This window comes from Cynocephalus volans, chromosome 5, assembly GCF_027409185.1.
Source record: "Cynocephalus volans isolate mCynVol1 chromosome 5, mCynVol1.pri, whole genome shotgun sequence".
NCBI classification, from domain to species: Eukaryota; Metazoa; Chordata; class Mammalia; order Dermoptera; family Cynocephalidae; genus Cynocephalus; species Cynocephalus volans.
The window spans coordinates 150316732-150337923 of record NC_084464.1 but is presented as its reverse complement, the minus strand read 5'-3'; the positions used below and the strand labels follow the sequence as shown (position 1 = coordinate 150337923).

The window sequence follows — 21192 nt, the reverse complement described above, 5'->3', positions numbered from 1 at the left end:
GTAGAACACTAAAACACTGGTTTTCAATCGGGGGGTGGCTATTTTGTCCCCCCCCCCCAGAGGACATGTGGCAATGTCTGGAGACATCTGTGGTTGTCACAAACTGGGGGGGAGGGGGGAACTACTGGTGTCTAGTGGGTAGAAGTCAGGGATCCTGCTAAACATCGTGCAATGCACAGGACAGCCCCCCACCCACAACAAAGGATTATCCAGTTTAAAATGTCACTATTGGGCCAGCCCCGTGGCTCACTCGGGAGAGTGCGGCGCTGGGAGCACCGAGGCCGTGGGTTCGGATCCTATATAGAGATGGCTGGTGTGCGCTCACTGGCTGAGCGCAGAGTGGGCGACACCAAGCCAAGGGTTGCGATCCCCTTACCGGTCACACACACACACAAAAAAGTCACTATTGCCAAGGCTGAGAAACCCTGCTCTAAGGCATAGTAAAGCTTTTAAAAGAAAATTAAGTTTTGCCAGAAGCAGAAATGCAAGAAACAAATAGAAATGACTTATGGAAAAAGTGGGGGTGGTATCCTGAATTCTACTGAGAATTGCAAATACAGTAGAGGAAAAATGGATAGCACAGGGGTAAACAAGGAAAGCAACATTCAAGAAGTAGGAGTCAGCATGAAGTGGAGAATTTGCCAGGTGGAGCCTGAACCTGCCTTGGGCCTTTGCATGGGTATGACTCAGCCATCGACAGTGCAGGTAGCCATGGCAGCGGCCAGGGAATGCAGCCTCCTCAAACAAACAGATTCATCAATTTGTAAAGCTCCCATTCTTCAGAAACATTTCTAAGACAATATATGAAATCCATTTTCTCCTGATTTTACTTGAAGATGAGTCACACGAGACACCAGCTATATGCATGATTTGGGGCTTTTAAATAGGCAGAGCAGCTATTGGAAAAAATTACAGGGTAGGAAAGGCAGACAAAGGCACTAAAAAGACTCTGAATCATTCTAATTTGTATGAGGAGTGGGAGGAGGCAGATCCAGCTTAACCAATTTACATCATTTTGCCTTAGAAAATAAACATATACATCACGCTGACCGTTGTATGCAGTGCTTCATATGCTGAAATTAAAATAGTTTGAGGAAAGTAGCTGGAAGTATAGGAGGGGAAGCGATAAGATGAAATGGCAAAAGGCGTTCGCTAGTGAAGGGCATCTATTACCATTCAATAGATCAAGTTTTTCTTGACCCGATGCATAAAGTCCCTCCTCAGTGGAGTACCTCTCTGCACATTGAATCACAAGAAAACCTGAGCGACTCTCAGGACCCATACGCATGACAGGGTGGAGGTCGGCCAACAAGCAAGCCTCTGTGCACAGACACTTTACATCCACAAGAGAACCCTGCACTGGGCCAAAGGAGCCACTAGGCTTGCTCCTGAAGCATGCATGAATTTTGCAGAATTTTTCAAGGGAATTTAAATTTTTTGATCATTAAAGCAAATTTACAAGTGCAACCCTGAACTTTGAGTTAGCATTCACTCTGAGTTTTCTAGAAACATTAAAAGATGGAAAAATACATTTTCTCTTTTGAACAAGCATGACATCAATAGAAGAAATATACATGGAATTTAGATATCATTTACTTTAAAACTTCATTATTGAGAATATCAAGAATTTGGATTTGATGATAATGTAAAAGAGTGTGGACTGAAGTTCACTCTAAGTAAAGCTTTATAGAAAATGAGAATTATTGATAAGTATAAACAAGATGACAAAATTAAACTTTAGTCATATCTGCAAATTAAACCATTTTTTCCCATTTTTTAAACAGGTCCCCTAAAAGATGGTTCTAGGCATCAACGCATTATGAAAAAGAGAAAGAGGGAGGAAAGGCAACAGCAGAAATAGTTAATATTTAGTCTTGTGATGTGCCAGACAGTGTGTTAAGGACTTTGTAACCATGTTTTTCATATAATGGTTACAATAAACAGTAACCTTTACAGGTAGATACAGTTACTGGTCTAGGAACCTCAATTCCAAAATCCAGTTTTTTTCATAACTCATTGACTGATAAAGCCTGTCCTGACCTGACCCCGTTGGACAGCAAACCCCAACCTGAAGGGACACGAGGCTATTTATAGTCTTCACTTATCCCACTTTGAGCTGCTCACAGGTTGCTGACGGGCTGCAGTCCCAGACCCTCCCCTGGAGAACTGTGTACGGCTGCTTTCTGTATCACCTTTCTGTATACCATCTTCCCTTTCTAAACCCTGGAAAATCTGAATGAAAAAACACACTGGGCCCTAAGTGTTTCAGATAAGGGTTTGGGGAGCCTGTGCTAGGCCCCTACAGCAGATGAGGAAACAAAATCTTAGAGGCGCAATCTCAGGAACCTGACCGAGCTCACACTGCCAGCGAGTGAGTGTGCGGTAGGGACAGGACCCAGCCCCAGGAGGTCTGACCCCAGAACCCACAATGTAGTTAGCTGTCGCTTGAGTGTTTCTCAAGCCTTCCTAGGTACTATATCCAATTAAAAGGAAGAAAACCACATTTAAGTTATACTTTAACCAATTCAGGTCAATCACTTGTTATTAAGTGTGCTAAGTGAATGTGTTCACTGTTCTTAAGAAGCTTGCAGGCAGCCATCACCTACTCACCTTTTTCCTGCTTTCTTCCTGGCTGCCCATTTCTCGAATCCTCTCCAAAATGGTGTCTTCTGTGACCCCAGTCGTGCCCAATCTGCCCCTTAGGAGGGCTGCGATTTTCTCCTTAAATGAGGAGAACTGGCTTTGTGTCGCTGCAGCCACATCCAGACTGATCTTCAAATTCTTCTCCAGTTCCAAAGAACTTTTCTGCTGGAGCCTCAGCTCCTGCTTCGAAGCATCCCAGACCCGCTGGCCAGCAAGCAGCCTTTCTTGGAAGATCTTCACTTGCCTTTCAAGAGCTTCTTTTGCCTCTACAGCACTGAGCAAGTCCTAAAATAATTACAGAAAGTGAAGACAATAACATTAGCAGCCAGCGAGGTACACCTGCCTTTACTATAGCGATTCATTTACTTTGCTTCCTAATGACTTCAAGGAGTTAGGCTAAAATGCCCATTCCATTTTTAACTCTAGTTAACCCCAGCATCTCTTCATAAAGTGGTTCTATTATAATGGCTATCTCAGGAAAATGTAGGTGTCTTAAAAACAGAGAGGGGATATAAAATCTGGGTTAGAGAAAAAAGGAAACTGAACCATAAGCCTTTTTACTGTGGACTTCTGGAAAAAGAACAAAAACAAATCATTGGATAACATACTAGTAGATTCAATCCATGCACAGAATGTGTTTACAGAAGTTATCTGTTCTCAAGCTCAGTATACATGGAAATTGATTTTGAATAAACGGTAAACTCTCAGAGTCCCAACTAGGCACTAAAAATTATTTGAATAAAGATGCCTCCTTAATACCATTTTAAATAATAGAGTAGCCATCTCATAAAAACATCATTGCATAAAAGAGAACCAGATTTTTCTTCCAATGTTCATTGACAGTGTATCCCCTTATCTCATAAAGACAAAACTGGTACTGATAGAACCTAAAGAAAGTAGACAGAAATAATTACACATTTGGTGGGTGGGAGGATTAAAAGTAGAGGGAGATTAAGTGTCATAACGAGAAGAATAATCTTAAAAAATATAATATGTATGATGGGATTCATAAAAATAATGATGGACAAAAAAAAGGTTACCTGTGCACTATACTTCTATTTACCATAATCTAGAATGGTCCAAAGAGGTACCAAAGGGCATCTTTAAAAAAAAATTTTTTTTAAATCATTTGTTAATATCAAGTTCCAAAATAGGTGAATTCACATCAACTAAGATTAAGCAGTTAATTAACCAGCATTGCTATAGTATTGCTGCCTAGTTAACTGATAAAATGTATTTTTACTAAAAATAGTATGTTAGGGGCTAACAGCACTAAAAAGAAACACAGTATCTCTGAATAACAGACTACATCTAAATGGGCTGATACATTTCAGGCTGCTAGTTAAAATACAATTATCCCTTTTACATTAGAACTGGGCTTTCAAAGGAATTTATCTCCACCAACAGCTTGGAGACAGGAAAGAGGTTAGCTGAAACACCAGTTTTATAGAAAACATAACATCTTCCTTTTTTTCTTATGGTGATGTTTTTTTAAATTAAGGAAGTCTCAGGCATCAATTTGAAAGAAAGTCACAGAGTGCAGAGGTCGGTAGAGAAGCCTACCCTTTTCAGAGATGTGATAACTAATTACGGAGCCTGTTTGTAAAATTCCTTGCTTTTCAAGGTTTTGGTTTCCCAATTCTCTTTCTAAACTACACTAGTTGCCTCTGTAGAGGAGCCCACTGCTGCTGCTAATTAAATTATTGCCTTAAAGTTGAATCAAGGACACATTAGCACAAATACAGTATTTTAACTGTTTACAGATTTCTCTTCAGATAGTAATACTGTAACTGCTCACTTGCTCGATTTGAGTAACCAGTATCAGCATCAGTGATAGTAAATTGGGCCCATATTTTATTTATAAACTACAATCTAATGTGAGGTTAGAAAACTGAGATCCTGAATTTGATGCATAGGGATGAAAATTAATCCTAATCACCTTAGAGTTCTAAAATCATATAGAATATTATATATTGATTTTTACATTGAAAGAAAACCCCTAATGCAAAAGGGAGAAGTTTCCATGGTCCTTAGAGTAATATTTTTTAACCAATTATTTACAAAAGGCCCTCTAAATATGCACAAAAAAATCAGATTCTTGAGTACTATGGACTTAGTGTTAATTTAGAGTAGACTAATCAACAAGCAGCTTGGTTTCAACCAGGAAACCAATAAACACAATTAAAATATCTCAGCTATGAAGAATTTTTCTAGCCTAGTATCATACTATTGTTTCATGGACTTAGAGACAAGGGCCAAAACAATCATCTCTAACAAATCCAAAGCACTTTTTTTAAAAAAACCTCAACACCAACACTTATATCTAGTAAAAATCACAAAATTAGCTAGCAATCATAGAATACAGTGGTGCCTGTTAGCAGGTCAGGCTTTTTTCTGGACACATTCAGTGAGCTATAAGCTGTTTCTGGTATGAAATGCAAAACTCAGGAGCGAGTGTCAAACCCTTCTGGATAGCCACTCCCCCAGCGCTGGGGTGATCTGCTGGAAATAGCTGTCCTCAGACTGCAAATGCCATCACCCACACAGCTATCAGGAGAAAGTCACTGGAGTGGAGTCTGCTTGCATGGCTACCTCAAGGATACACTGAAGCCCACAGCATAATGTGACATCGGTGTCATTGGCCAAGACCTAAGGACTACTATCAGACCACACCGACACACAGGACAAGAAACAAGTAGCTTCTTCTGAACAAAAACAGGGCTGACCTCCACAGAGGAAGTCACATCTGCAAATGAGGGCAAGCCCTACCTATACAGACAATGAGAAGGATCACTGACAAAAACATTTTTAGAATTAAAAAATCTTTAGGTTTGGTCTGACTGATGCAGCAAATGAATAATGACCCCTTCACAATTATTTTTAACAAATACATTTATAAATAATATGATTAAGTCATTCAATTTAGCTTCCAGTTTAGCTGAGTGTGCATTAAGTAATGAAACCATTCAAAGGTTTTTTTAAAAAAAACACAACTGATTCCTATTGTGATGCTGATAATTATTATATGAATTTAGGTATGTGTGAGATAACACCACCTCTCAAAAATACAATGACTAATTATTATCATTAGACAAACCTCTGTTTTGAGCTTAACTCCTCCAGTCCTAGATCAATTTTATAGAATAAACAATCAGTTGGTTAATTCTACCTACTGCAGTTATGATTAACAAAAAAAAAGGCAGGAATTCCCCCTCAAACGGGCACTCTCATACATTGCTGGTGGAAGTGTGAATAGGTATAATTTTGGCATAAATACCTAACAAAATTTAATATGCACATATCTTCTGCCCTGCAATTCCAGTCCTAAAACTGTATCTATAGGAGAGATGACTAAATACGGAAAATGAGGTATATGAAAAGTTATTCAATTATAATATAGCAAAAGATTAGGTACAACATGAAACTTCATTGATATATGACTGGTAAAACAAATAGGAGACATCTGTACCATAGAATACATTGTAGTCTTAAAAAGAAATGAGAAAGCTTTTTATACGCTGATATGAAAGACTCTCCAAGATATAGTTAGTGAAAAAAGTAAGGCAGCAAACAGTACATCTAGTAGAGTACCATTTGTGCCTTCACACGAAGAACACCTCTAGAAACACACATAAGTAGAAGAGAACTGTAGCTGGGGGGGTCAGGAGGCAGAAATGGAAGGAAGACATGCCGGAACAGTGGCAACTATGAAAACACCAGGGAATTTTGATCGAATTAAAGTGTTGAGTCAACAGTAACAGGAGCACAGACACACACCTGTGCACACTAAACTTAGGCTACATTAGTAGAAGCAAAGTATCTAGAATAAGGGACGTGATGTCCTGCTCTATTTCCCTTGAACTAGACCAGACCTGGAGTTTAGCACTCAGTTCTCAAATTCAGACTTTAATATAGATAAAACCCTCCTAGAACAGTGCTATTCAGATTGTGACTTACAATCTGGAGCCACTCCTGCACCTGTTTTTCCCAGTCCCAACAAGGTAATTTCAGAAGTTGAGGGTAAGAATTTCTACAGCAAATTGACACTGATCTAACATGCAAGCACATGACTGGTGGACTAGATGTTTGAACAAGTGTGGACACTTTCAGACTTTGCTGAACTCATGTGGTAATTGGCATGTGGTGTGAGTTGCACATCTGTTGTATACTATAGGAACACGTTAAAATCGTGATATTTTAAGGTTGGTTTGCCAACTATAATCTAAAAGTAAAAAGTATAAAAAATCCAAAACTCATTTCTTTCATCAAAAGATAATTTAAATTTAACTTTATCTTTACATAATCAATTGATAGAACTGTCTACAGATGGAAGATTGAAGATGGATTTTGAAAACACATTTGTTCATTTTGGATACAAGTTGCAAATAAACATCTTGAGCTGAAATTGCTTTACAATCTCTTCCATTCTCAACAAACCTCTGTGAGTCTGGTTTTCTGCTGTGGGTGTCTTAAAAGCAAAACATAGAAACAGTTTAATAAACAAGGTTCTTCAAAAAGTCCATAGAAGGGGCCAGCCTGTGGCTCACTCAGGAGAGTGCGGTGCTGATAACACCAAGGCCACGGATTCGGATCCCACGTAGGGATGGCAGGTTTGCTCACGTGGGAGAGCGTGGTGCTGACAACACCAAGTCAAGGGTTAAGATCCCCTTACCAGTCATCTTTAAAAAAAAAAAAAAAAAAAGTTCATAGAAGGATTTGTATTATCTTTTAATTCTATTTTTCTAGGAATTGTTTGAAGTACCCTAGTACATTTCCCTCTGTAAGCAGCATTGTCATCAGTCTAACCAAGATGACCTACGTTAACAAGCAAGAAGCTAACTTCTTGCCATGATTAAACTTTAAATACTGACATAAGCAGTATTTGTTCAAAATGTGCATGCAGAATGTTAATACAGGGAGTTTTAGTCCTAACTTTTTGCTCAGGTGTGATTGCAGAATAACAAAAGGCTATGAGTATGATAGTGATTGTCTGTGTAATCTCCTGCACACATACTTTCAAAGAAGAATATGTACAGTTTATGTAGTTTTATTCTTTTCCCCATGTTTATACTGATTCTGTTTATTAAAATTTCATTTTATGTCTATGGCTTCTAATCCTTAAAGTTTGGACTTGTACTTTATATGTCTTTTTATTTTTTTAAAGAAAATGAAATTTTATTGATATTATTTTTTACATTCTAGGATGCTGTTGTGGAGCAGTTGGGAGGGAGGGGAAAGGGGAAAGGGGAAGGAAATGGGATGGAGGAAGGAGGAGGGGCAGGATTGAGGCCTGTGGCTCCCCCCACATTCCCAGAGGAGAGACCAGGGGGCTTCCAGCAGTGGCTTGGTCATTGCCGGGCTGGGTGCAGATGTCAGGGGGGTGTGGAAAAGCCCTCGCCCCCCAGCATCTCAGCTCAGGAACTGGGGCCCTTCTTGCTGCAGCTTGGTGGTCATTGCTGGGCTGGGTGAGGGTGTCAGGGGGTCATGGCCAAAGCCCTCAGCCCCCCACCACCCCAGCTAGGGAGAGCCCAGGGTGCTTCCTGCGGTGGCTCTGTGGTCACTCCTGGGCTGGCTGTGTGTGTCGGGGGGTGTGGCTGAGGCCCTCATCTCCCACCTTTGGGATTGGTTGAGGGTGTCAGGGGGCATTGCTGAGGCCCCCAGCCCTCCCCCCTTTCTGGCTTGGTAGCCCAGGGGACTTCTGGTCCTTCTAGGTATTCTAGGAGTTCTTTGGTGAAATGAGACCTTTACTAGTTACCATCAAACTTTGTCTCTGGTTGCAGGTACTTTGCTTTTTCTTTCATTTCTGTGTTGGATTATTTGCTGTTCCCACCATTTAAACTCTGCACTGGAACTAATTTGTTATCCTTTGATTACTTCTAAAATGGGGGAACTTCCTGTGGGGACCAGTACTTGAGCTGTGTGGTTGAGCTAGATTGCGGCTTTGCTGCTGATTCCCTAGGGAAGGCTTTTTGTGCAGCTCAGGGTTTAATGGTTGGCTTTATAGGTACTTCCAGCTCACGAGAGATCCAGTGCACCTGGGTTGTGTAGAAACTCTGGTCTGGGCCTGAATCTTTTCATCCAACTGCACCCCACGCAGTTCTGTATTTCTGACCAGTCTCCTCTGAGTGGTCCTTCGCTGATTGGGGTGCAGATCAGCTGACATTGCTGTGCCCCAGTGTTCCCCAAGTGGCCTGTCTCCCTGTCTCCCCCACTGCCAGCACTCCAAACACTTCCCATGGGATGGGCTGTGTGCTGGTCCCTTGCTCACCGGACTCTGAGTGGCTCCTTTTTTTCAAGTGTTGTTGCTCTTCACTCCTATGTGGGTCCACGGAAACCTTATTAGTGGTCTTGCTGGCCTGGGGGCCATCAAGGCCCTCTTCTCCCCTGCCAAGAAACTTCATCTGGAGGGCACAGCTGTGGCTTTTGACAGCTCCTACTCTGTGCACTCAGCAGCTCCAGCCTGAACATAGCCAGGGCTTGAAATGGTCAGAGCAGTTTTTTCTTCCTTTCATTGTGGCTTCTCCTGACTTCGAGCACTCTGTAGGTCTCTCCTCCTCTTCCCCTGAGCTCTAGCAGCCCCAGCTTGACTGTCATTGCTTTTATATAATTGTAAATGGGTTGATTTGTGGGAGAGAGTGAAGCTGGGAACCATCTATTCCATCATCTTGACTGAAAGTCTTATATGTCTTGTCAAATAAATGTGTCATATTCATTTTTATTGCATTGCATTTTGTAGTATTGGTCAGCAATGGATTGGAAATTTAAAAAATTACCCCTCCCCACAGACAGTTTGAATAAAACTGTAGTAGAGTACATTGAGCGTTTAAGAAAGAGAATGGGTACAGTTTTGAAACCATGTTCTAAGAGGAAATGTTAGAACTTGAGCACTTATCCTGTAGATGCCTTCAAATGACTGAAAGTCCATCGTGTGGGAGGATTAGGTTTGTTTTTCTCAGGCCGGTGATCTCAACTGGAGTGGAAGCTTCTGAGTAACATTTTACTTAAAAATGAGGAAGCCCCTTCCCAAATCTGAGCTGTCCCAATGGCATCATCACCCTTGGAAAATAATAAGAATTCAGCTTAAGTTTGAAACTCTCACTATTGATAAACTCAATACTAGTTGACAACAGATTGAGCTGTCCAAGAGGCCAACAGGTTGCTGGGCTTCACTACAGTACTGCAAGCACCCGGCTCTGAACTGGTCAGACTGTGCCTGGAGGACCAGCGACTGTTCCCATCTGGAAATTTTAAGAGGGACATAGGCAAATGGAGTGGGTTCAGCATTACATGCTGGAATTCAACCCATAATAAAAACATTTGTATAATCATGTTACGTTCAATGCTGTTTTAACTGATTGCTAATTTTTAGAATGAATCTAAAGACAAACCATTGAAAACTTAACTACAGATACAGAACAGAACATGAACCTTGACAGTGTAAACACATACAATAATATAACAAAAACTGGGAAGTAGAAGGAGGGGAGTAAGAAATAGAAGGCATTAAATTCTTCATATTTTATAGAAAAAAGTCCAAAAATACTATCTCAAATTGATGAATCAGAAATAAAAATGTATTACTTTAAAGTCTTAATGGTAATTAGAAGAACTAAAAGAGAGAAGCAATTAAAACAAGTCATTTTGTAAGAGTGAGACCAGGGTTGAGACATGAAAGGAGAGAGGGGTTTTAACTTGAGAGTATTATGACAGTTCTAATTTTTTATAATATGTGCAGATTTTCTTTTAGTGTTTATTTTTATGCTAACTTCTTACCCAGAAACTAGGACTCCCCCAACCTCACAGACTACAAGAAGGAGGGTTACATAAGAAAAGTTTGAAAGATACAGTGCTGTTTAGCCAGAAGAAGAGACTTAGATATCCACAATAAATACCTTTAAACACTTGAAGGGGGGTCATAAGAAAAGGGATTTCAGTTTATTCTGTGAAGTTTTATAAGATAGAATCAGGATAAGGATGTAAATTGTAGGGACTCTGAGCCCAACTTGCTACAGTGAAGACCTGTTGTTTTAGTCCATTTTGTGTTGCTATAACAGAACACCTGAGACTGGGTAATTTATAAAGGAAAGAGATTTATTTCACTTACGATTCTGGGACAGCTGCATGTGGCACAGGCCTCAGGCTGCTTCTGCTCATGGCGGAAAGTGGCAGGCAGCCAGCAGGTACAAGCATATCACATGGTGAAAGGAAGCAAGAGAGAGAGAGGAGGTGCCAGGGTCTTTTAGACAATCAGCTCTCGTGGGAACTAATAGAGCGAGAACTCACTCATTAATCCCCTGCCCCCAGGGACAGCATTAATCCATTCATGAGGGATCTGCCCCCATGACTCAATCAGTTTCCAACACTGCCCCATTGGGGATCAGATTTCCACATGAGTTTTGGAGGGGACAACACATCCAAACTCCATCACCTGTCAAACATTTAGACCTGCACAAAGTTGAGATGGGCCTCCTTGTACAGAAGTGAGTTCCCTGCCTCTGGAGGACCTAGCTAGTTCTTCCAAGGAAAGCCTGGACACTAGCTAATCAGGGACATTTTAAAGACGATTCTTATTTTACATACTTAGGTAATCTAGATTCTAAATGACCTGAAGGTCACTTCCAATTTTAAGATTCTATAATTGTAAAGAGATCTTTCATTTCCTTAGTAATTTATCCTGTTTAATCCAGTTTCTATTTCCATTGCCTGTACTCTTAAAATAATCTTATATTTATTTTAGTTCCTAGGTAAAAGTAAATAACTAGGAAAGAAAAATAAAAATACTGAGCATCCATTATGTACCAAACTTGTACTGAGTACTTCAAGTATACTATATCATTTAACCCTAACAATAACTGTAAGAGATAGAGCCTTAAATTATTTTCCCATTTTTCAAATAAAAAAAAAATTGAGGTTCAACGAGGTAGTGTCATATGCCTGAGATCACACAGCCAAATGATTCTGGAGGCAGGATAAAAACCCAAGCAGTATAATTTGAGAGCCTAGCTTCTTAACCACTCTGCTGTTCCTCTCAGGTCCTTCTCCTTGTACAATCTACTGCACAATAACAAACCAAAAAAGCACAAGGGACATTATTCCAAACCCAGGCATGCCTAGGTCCAAAACCAGTATTATTTCCTAGCTTTAATTCTAGCTATGAGAATTAAAGAAAATGTGAACAGTGTGAAAGAAAAGAAGCTGTTTGAAATGTAATATCTAAGTTTAATTTCTTATCCACTGGTTTTAAATTCTATAGTCTCCAGGGAATGTGTGTATGGCTTGTATAGGCAAAGTGACTACTTTTCTCAACCTTGGATTATTTCAAGATAACCAAAAGAAAAGGTACCAATCTTTGACAGTTTTTAAAACATACTTCAATATTTACTAAAGAGTTTCAAGTAATATATTTAGCATATATATGACAAAGCACCTGAATTTTTATTTGTGAAATTTTCATAAAGTAACTTCAGTAGAGTCTTTAAACAAATCAGAAAGTCTGAGTTTGGTAGAAACAGCACCCAGCTCTGTGGACACTTCAACCTCTCTTAGCAGTCCTTCTGGACTTTGCTAATAAAGTAAGTTTCCTACCCCAAAAACAGCTTTAGAAAGCAATGTGAAGGCTCTTCCTGAGGCCATTAATGTGTCAGTAAAACCACTGGACAGTATTTTTTAGTAGTAAATCTTCAGAGTCATAATCCCATGAATGAGCACTTTATTAAAGACCTCAAGTTTTTTATTGCCCTTTATTGTTTTTTTACAATTTTTATTATTTTGGCAGGCACTTAATCCCAAAGTGAATGTGTTTCCAAAGTCTGAACAACATTGCATCAGTCATTTACAAGTAAAGTCACTTATATAAGAAAAAAGTTCTGTTTTTTTAAATTGCTGTTATAATACATTTCCTTACTCATTTTCTACTACTAATCTCCAGACATGCATTTTTATAAACAGATATCAAATTCTTCCTAATTTACAAGTCTTGATAATTTAATAACTACTATAATAATTGAATTAAAGTTATTCCCTGAGGAAATTTGCATAGGTATTTATTGTTGTTCCATTGACTAATAAATATTTCTGATACCAGACTTGTATATAGGATGTAGCTATAAATATATGTGTAAAGGGGATTATGGTTGAAGGCATAGCAATGTAATGATCTGGGTTCAGATCCCAGCTTTCCCCTTTCATACCTCTGTGAACTTGAGCAAAGCACATAACCTCTCTGAGTACTTAGCACAAGGACCATGTTAATGTTAAGTGTTCAATAAATGAGCACTCCAAAAGCATAAATCTTGGTTTCTAAGCACCATTCCCCAGTAAAAGAAACCAAAGCTCTTTGGGGAATTGGATGGCTTTAGTTCTGTGGCCTGAAAATTGCAAACGAGCCTGGGATATCTTCTTCTGCCAGAAAGCAAGAACTGTTGAAAGCCTAACAGAGTCATCTTACAAGGTCACCGGGGCCATCTAGAAGGGGCTTCCTGCACAAATTTGGAGGATTTGGAGCACCAGAAAAGAATAATTTAATATTATGCAGTAAATAAATAAATAATTCATGAGTCTATAAGATTGAAAAGGAAAGAAAATTTTTCTTTAAAAAAGAAACCTTTTCTTTAAGGAAGAATACCACTAATAAATAGGAGGAATGATAAAATTAGAATATTACCACTTTGCCACCCCTGATGTAAGTTAATCCAGTCAAAAATCGATGCATACTAACATCACTAGGTAAAGTCACAGGGAACAGGAATAACCTAACAATTCTTGTCCCCACTGACACCTTACTTAACTGCAGAAGGAGAAAAGGTACCTTAACACTAAAGAGATTGGTAGTCAAACTTATCATTGCCAACAGTGGAACAATCTAACATTACTTGCCTTCTAATATAGTGCAGTAGGAAATACACAACTTTATCTGTGAAATATTCTTGCCAAAAAGTTTAACCTGAATCCAATCCAGCCTCTAGATCCAACTTTTAAGTTTAAAAGATACAGAGAAACAGTTAAACAAGACTGTAAAGAAACAATCGGAACACTGCTATGGACTCTTCAAAATGTCAACACCATTTTTAAAAAAAACTAAAAATAATCAACGAATGCAATAAGTGAACCTAAATTGGATCCAAATTTGGGCAAGAAAACAGCTATCAAAGACATTCTTGTAGCAAGTGGTGAAATTTGAATGTGGAATAACATTGGACAATTATTAGTTATCTACTGCTGTGTAGCACATTGCCCCAATCTTAGTGGTTCAAAACATTAAACGTCTATTATCTCACAGTTTCTATGGGTCAAGAACATGGGCGTGACTTCACTCAGGTGGTTCTGGCTCAAGGTCTCTCCTAAGGTTACAGTCAAGCTGTTGAAGGGGCTACAGTCATCCCCAGGCTTGCTGGAAGGAAGATTCCCTTCTGAGCTTAGTCACGTGGTAGCTGATAGGCCTCAGGTCCTTACCACATGGGCCTCACAATGGGGTGTCTGAGTGTCTGCACCACCTGGTAATGGGCATTCCTCTCCCCAGGGCTACCTCACAGCATAGAAGCTGGCTTCCCTCAAGAGCAAGTGACTGTAGAGAGATCAAGACAGTGCATCTCAGACAGAAGCCAGAGCCTCTTTATAACCCAATCTCAAAAGTGACTTCCCATCACTTCTAACATATTCTGTCCACTAGAATTGGGTCACTAAGTCCAGCCCACACTCAAGGGAAGGGAATTAAACTCCACCTCTCAAAAAGAGGAGTATCAAAATGTATGTGGGTCTGAAAACCACCACAGATGATATTATGACATTATGGTTAACTTTTAGATCAGGGTATGGCAGTTATGTAATGTAATGTTCTTATTATTAGGATAAACTAGAAACAATACATAAGATGTCTGTAACCTATATGCAAATGGTTCTGCAAATATATATATGTATATTGTGTGTGTGTGTGCGTGCGTGTGTGTGTGTGTGTGTGTGTGTGTGTGTGTGTGTGTAAAGCAAAAAAGCAAATACAGCAAAATGCTAACAATTGTTGCTTCTGGTGGATGATAGATGGGCGTTCATTGTCATATTCCTTCACCGTTTCTATATATTTGAAATTTTTCAAAAGAACAAGTTGGAGAAGAACAATTGAGAGTTGCTATGGACTGAATTTTGTGTTGCCCTGAAAGTCATATTTTGTTGAACTCCTAACCCCCATGTGATGGTACTTGGAGGTGGGCCCTTTGGGGGGTAATTAGGTTTAGATGAGGTCATGAGGTTGGGACCTCATGATGAGATTAGTGCCCTGACAAGAAGAGACACCAGAGAACTTGTTCACTCTTTCTGTCTGCCGTGTGAGGACACAACAAGAGGTGACTATCTACAAGCCAGGAAAAAAGTCCTCACCAGAACCCAACAATGTCAGCACGACGATCTTGAATTTCCCCACCTCTAGAACTGTGAGAAATACTCCTAAGTGTCTGGTGTTGAAGCCACCCACTCTGGGGTCCTCTGGGGTGGCAGCCTGAGCAGACCAAGACAAGGGTGTTGATAACAATAGCAAAGGCCTCGCACTTTCCACAAAGCTGATGTGGCAGGAGGATAAAGCTAACAGTAAGGAGGGGTTTGGGGGCAGGGAATTGGGGGTGATAGAAGTTATCATCATGGCTCCAGCTCACTGCCACACTCCAACCCCCCATTCCTCCTCAGTTGCCACTGATGTCACTGCACACAGGGAAGGCCCAAAGAACTTCCTTCAAAGACGTCTCCTTCTCCCGCATTGGTCCATCAATTCCACAGCCCCCTCCTCAGCTGGGGACACCACCAGGTCTTCACCCTCTAGGACCTTCTTCTTCAGCACCAGCCATTACTCATCTTTATCTCCATCTCCTTTACTACGACATTTACTTTTCTCCTCTGGACTTTCATTAATTGATTATACTTGCTCATTTTTGCTTTTGAAAACGGATTATTATTATCAATCCATAATTAATTTCTTTATCACAAAATTTAAAAAATATGATTAAATGGTTATTTAGTGTTAAAAAAAAGTATAGTATTAATTCCCTTGCTCAAACAAGTTCTAGCTACTTTGAAAAGATCAGGCAATTCATTGTGTAAATAAAAGTTTAGAATTAAGTCACTTTCCTGTGGCAATATCTCTAACAATTATAGTATCTTTTGTATCCTTTGATGCAGCAAGCCTACTTCTCAGATTTTGTCTTACTGATATGTCCTCACACATGAAGACTGATGTGAGATTATTCACAGCAGGCTTACTGACAGCAGTATACAGTATATTTCCATTTGTGTTCAAAGTAAGTAAAAAGAAAAATAGAATGTGTGGTGTGTTACCATTTGTGTTAAAAATAAACAAAAAGAGAAGGTACATATGCATATATGTGAACAGAATATTTCCAGAAGGGCATATAAGAAATTGCTAATAGAGGTTGCCTCTGAGGAGAACTGAGTGGTTGAAGGAAGGGGGTCAGGGAAAAATTTCCTACCAAATAAACCTTTTATACATTTAGAATTTTGTATCTTGTAAATGTGTTGATGATTTGTTCAAAAAATTAATTGAAAATTAATTTAAGGGCCAAGCCCGTGGCGCACTCAGGAGAGTGCGGCGCTGGGAGCGCAGTGAAGCTCCCGCCGCGGGTTCGGATCCTATATAGGAATGGCCTGTGCACTCACTGGCTGAGTGCCGGTCACGAAAAAGACAAAAAAAAAAAAAAAAATTAATTTAAAATTTAAATTAAAAAAAAAATTCTTACAACTTAACCAAAGTATGCCAACCTCTCTGCAAATTCTTTACTTTTAAGTATTTTGTATTTCTTTTTTTCCAATTAGAAATATACAAGGGTACTTCATGGGAAATGTTCATGGAAAGATCCATATTATCTTTTTAATTCTATTTTTCCACAAATTTTTTAAAGTGCCCCCATATAGAACAAATGACCTGGTCAGGTCACTTAGTCCCAGGTTGACCTCAACCCTCCTGCTAAAATTGGCCTTTGGAAACTGTGGTCAACAATCGCGGTGCACATCCATTTTCCCGTTTCTGCTTCATGAACATGATCACAGATGCACGCGCACACTCACGCCGTACCTCGTTCAGCTTGCCTGTCTCTGCAGTGCAGGCGGCAGCGTTTTTCTGCTCTCTGTTGACTTCTGAAGCCAGCCTCATGATGGTTTCTCTGCTAGCTTTTGCCTCCATCTCATGGACATTTATAGTCTCTTCAAGAGCAACAATTTGTCCTTTCAGGACTTCATTTTCCTTGCACAGCTCTCTAAGCTGAGGAGAAAGCAATTACAGCTGTCCTATAAAAATTAATAATTTCATACACTTTCTCTAAGAAACTCATGATCTACACCCCAGGGACTGCATTAACATACAAAAACAGTAAAAACACTCTCTCTCCATGGACTGAAAAGATCACATTTTCAAAGGGAGCCTCTAAACACTGTTGTTAGGTGCAGACCCAGTGGTCAAATTAAAATTATTCAAAAGGTGGCCACAAAGCCAGAATGATGAGAAGTAAGCCGAAAGCTTCCTGGCAGACCACACACACACATATCAGCAAGCCTCGGGCTGATAAAATCTCCAGGCGGGGTGAAGCTCTACAGAAGCTATAAACAGAAGTCAAAGCTGGGGAGTTGTATTCAGCCCACTCCACTGGTGCCTATTGCACAGAAGGCACTACCTGGCACTGGGGGAAATACAGAGAAAGAGGAAGGACAATTTTTTTTTAATATCCTTCTAATTTATATAAGGACTGAAAAATTCTGAATAACATGCTCAAAGAGTGGTTATCACGAGGGGCTAGAATTAGCAGGATTTTTTGCTTTCTATGTTGTGTATTGGAATAATTTCCTGGGAGCATTTGTAAGATGTATAAGCTCCACAAGCAGGGAAAATAAAAGCAGGCAGTCTCCTTGACCTCAAGGCTCACCTATAGGGCCATGTGGACACCTACAAGAAGACTAGAAACCCCACATGACAGGGTCATCATTTGAGTTGTCACTGTCTGTGGAAGTGACTTCTTTTAGCCTCAGCACACTGTCAGCGTGGCTCCCTGCTCCCAGCTCAGCACTGGTCCCTCCCTCCTGCACACTTTTCCCGGCATTGACTTGCTCACTCACCAATGTCCTTCAAAAGTCCCCACCGCAGGGGGGCTCTTCTCAGCCGGTCTACCTAAAGCAGCACCCCAGCCTCTGACCTGCTTCTCTCTCTGTCCCCGCACCCTCATTTGTTTTTCTTCATTGCACATTTTATGACATGGAATGACGTTAGATGGTTATTTATTTCTCCACCATCTTTACCCGATGATCATGAAAGCTGGAGAAGAGCATAGACACAGTCTTGTCTCAGTCACTGTGACATCCCAGCATCTAGCATATGGTGAGCACTCACTAGATATTTGGGAAATGGATGAATGAATACCGAATCAATGAGTAGGAATATCTCTTTTTCCACCATGGTTCCTTGGGAGTGTGTGTGCATGTGTTTATGGGGACACGTAAAACTGAAGGAATGGCTTTGAAATTGGAGCAATTTTGCTCCACTTCTCTGAGGAACCCCTAATGAGGCTTCAGTCCTGATCAAGACAGTGACTTCCTGATCTTGGCCAATGATGCTTCTCTTTTTAAGACAGGCACCTGCTCAGATGGTTGGGGTACTAAAACTCCAGAGTCCTACTACTTGTTTTGAAATATAGGCTCTATTTTTATTCAGGTATGGTGAGGCCAACAGATTAGGAGACAGCTGCCATTGAAAAGATAGTTTGTTACTTAACAATTCCCAGGAGGAGAGGGCATGCCACATCATGCAGGGGCACATGGGGAAGGACCAGGGTCAGTCAGGAGGCAGAGGGAGTAGGAGAAATGTGGGCAAAATGCTTTATTGTGGTCTCCATGGCAAGGAATGGGCAAGGCAGGGTGAGTAGGCTTAGCATTGTCTGGCTTGAATAGTTCAGTGGCTCTGGGATGTAGGGACTGTCCAGAGCTGTCTGGCATTTGGTCCTGGAGTGATTAGGGCAGCGGGATAGCGGTCCAGGAGTGTAAGAGCCAGATACAGGAGGTGACTGGGGAGTGGGCTCTGGGCTGTTTAGTTTGCATGTAAAAGCCATGTCCCCAGATGAGTCATTTACTATCTCTGAGGATTGGCTGATTCTGGGAAGGGCAGTCTCTCCTGGGTCAGCAAGGCCCCAGATGTCAAAGCATTGGAAATAGAGAAAATAAAAGGACATAATTAATACAGGATAAGCACCAACATTAGCACCTAGAGATTGGCTCTGATGGAGGAAAGCATGTGGTAAAAGAAGGAGCTTTTGGATTCCCTTTTCTTTTCCCCACCACTTGGCTTGAAAGATAATCCCCCAAACCACACCATGAAGTGGACTTTTACAGCAAGCTCCTGGTCCCCTGTCAGCCATAGACAGGAGGAGGAGGTACATCAGCTCCCATGAGGGTGTCAGGTGGACCATAGGCCTGAGCTATCAAAACCCATCATTGGGGCCGGCCCCATGGCTCACTCAGGAGAGTGAGGAGCTGCTAGCGCCAAGGCCTTGGGTTCGGATCCTATATAGGGATGGCCAGTGCACTCACGGGCTGAGCGTGGTGCAGACAACACCAAGCCAAGGGTTGCGATCCCCTTACCAGTCAAAAAAAAAAAAAAAAAAACCCATCAGTGAAGTGGTGACGGTCACCTCTGTAGTCCATGAATATGCATAACCAATAAAATCTTCTAAAAATTAAAAATAAAATTTAAAAACCCACCAGTAAAGTGGAATACTTCCTAAAGTGAAACCATCTTGCAGCTTGCAGAGAGGACCCTGGGGAAGCTTACTGGTAGACAGCTGAGCAGCAGCTTCTAAGAATGGCTGCATGGAAGTCTCTCAGGAAGTGAGGCTCAGAGAGGTGACGCGGTTTGTCCCAGGTCACACAGCTAATGAATGCTATACTTGGGCTGCTGTCCCATTCACCTGCCACCCCCAGACTCAACCACAGCACTTCCTTTCATGCCATGTGCCAGAATGATCACTATATTTATAGTCTTTTTAATCTGCATTCAGACACCTTTAAAATTAAATCTTCTTCAGGCAGCTTTTCATTCTTCTTGTCTGGATCCAAGCAATCGCAAAGTTGCGTTAGAAATTCCTCCTGTTTCCTGCAGTTCTCTGAGACTTGTTTCTTACTCTCTTCATTTTCCTTTGAACACTTTCTATCAGGCAAATTACAAATAAAGCAGGGTTGAACAGCACAGAAGATAACATTCATCAAACCGAGTCAGAACTTAAGTTCCTAACTAACTGTCATTTTCAACATATAGCAGTTTCCCAGACACAGAGCAAATTATTGTCACACAAGCCCTACAAGGAAAGGAAAAAATTGGAAGCAAACTCAGGGCATCTACACTTTGAAGAAATGTACAGAAATCCTCAGGGCATCTTGGACCTAGTAATAGGAGGGGGATAGATTCTCTGCCCTTTAGGATCTGCCAAGTGGAGGCAGACTTCTAGATCACACATGGACCCTTTGTCATGTGTGTGGTCACAATCCACATAGCCACGTGCCTCCGTTGTGGCCTCAAAAAGCAGGAACATGTCTCTACATTGGTTCTAGAGGATCAAGCAAGTTTAGTTTTATTTTCAAACATTATCTGGTGATCTATAAGGGCCAAGCATAACTACAATAAAAAATACATCAGGATCAGGGGAAGTTCCTGACTCTGGAAAAGAGAGGTGTTCGGTCACCAGCAGACATCGTTATTAGTATTCACAGACCCAGAGTCTTTAAAGAGTACTGGAATCGGCCAGTCAAAGAAAATCAGGGAATTTATGGTCTGCTATGGATATTTTATATCAAATCTCAGGTAGGTGTGTTGAAATAGCGTGGTCTAATTCTAATGCTTTAAAGGTTAGAGACTAAGAGATCATCAAAAATAGGCACAGTTTAAAGGCACATTAGAATCATTTCAGTCATTTGGCATTATTTTTTCAATACCCTAGATAATAAATATGATTATTGCTCTCCCTTCTTACCACGTCGAATGTTTACTGCAAATTCTTTCACTCTATTCAAAGATCAACAAATCATGTAACTGCATATACTCAAAAGCATATCATATTTCCATTTAGAAAAATGTATAACAATAGAAAACCGATGTCAATATATCTCTGAGTTCTTATTTTCAACATTTGAAAGGGAATACTTATTCAGTCTTTTGGACTCATGAAGGCACAGTTAATGCGATGGCTCTGACTGATTTGCACATAGGATCCTATACATTAGGCCCAAGATTTCAATCTTACTTCTCCATTCCAAAGGTCTCTAAAGTACATCCACATCTATTTGCATTTCACTTGACCCAACAAAGTTCCAGGAATCTACCCTAAGCACATAATCACAAAATATGAAAAATATGAATGTGAAAATATGAGTGCACGTGGATATTCACTGCAGTTTGGTTTATAGTAAATTTTTTAATGGAACTAACCAAAGTGCATAAATGGAACAACAGTAAAAGGAGTTGCTTGAGTAAATTACAACATTTCAGGCAATGGAACATAATGAGCTGTTAAAAAT

General features: G+C 40.4%; 1 protein-coding gene across 1 annotated transcript in view; it reads right to left on the bottom strand.

The window, feature by feature from the left end:
• CCDC170 (coiled-coil domain containing 170) overlaps positions 1 to 21192 on the bottom strand; it is a 76859-nt gene that overhangs the window by 25348 nt on the left and 30319 nt on the right. The window contains exons 4-6 of the mRNA XM_063098374.1: positions 19684 to 19828; positions 16715 to 16900; positions 2611 to 2928 (exon numbers count right to left, since the gene is read on the bottom strand). Of these exons, the coding sequence (XP_062954444.1) occupies positions 2611 to 2928; positions 16715 to 16900; positions 19684 to 19828 (649 nt within the window). The remainder of the gene's footprint in view (positions 1 to 2610; positions 2929 to 16714; positions 16901 to 19683; positions 19829 to 21192) is intronic.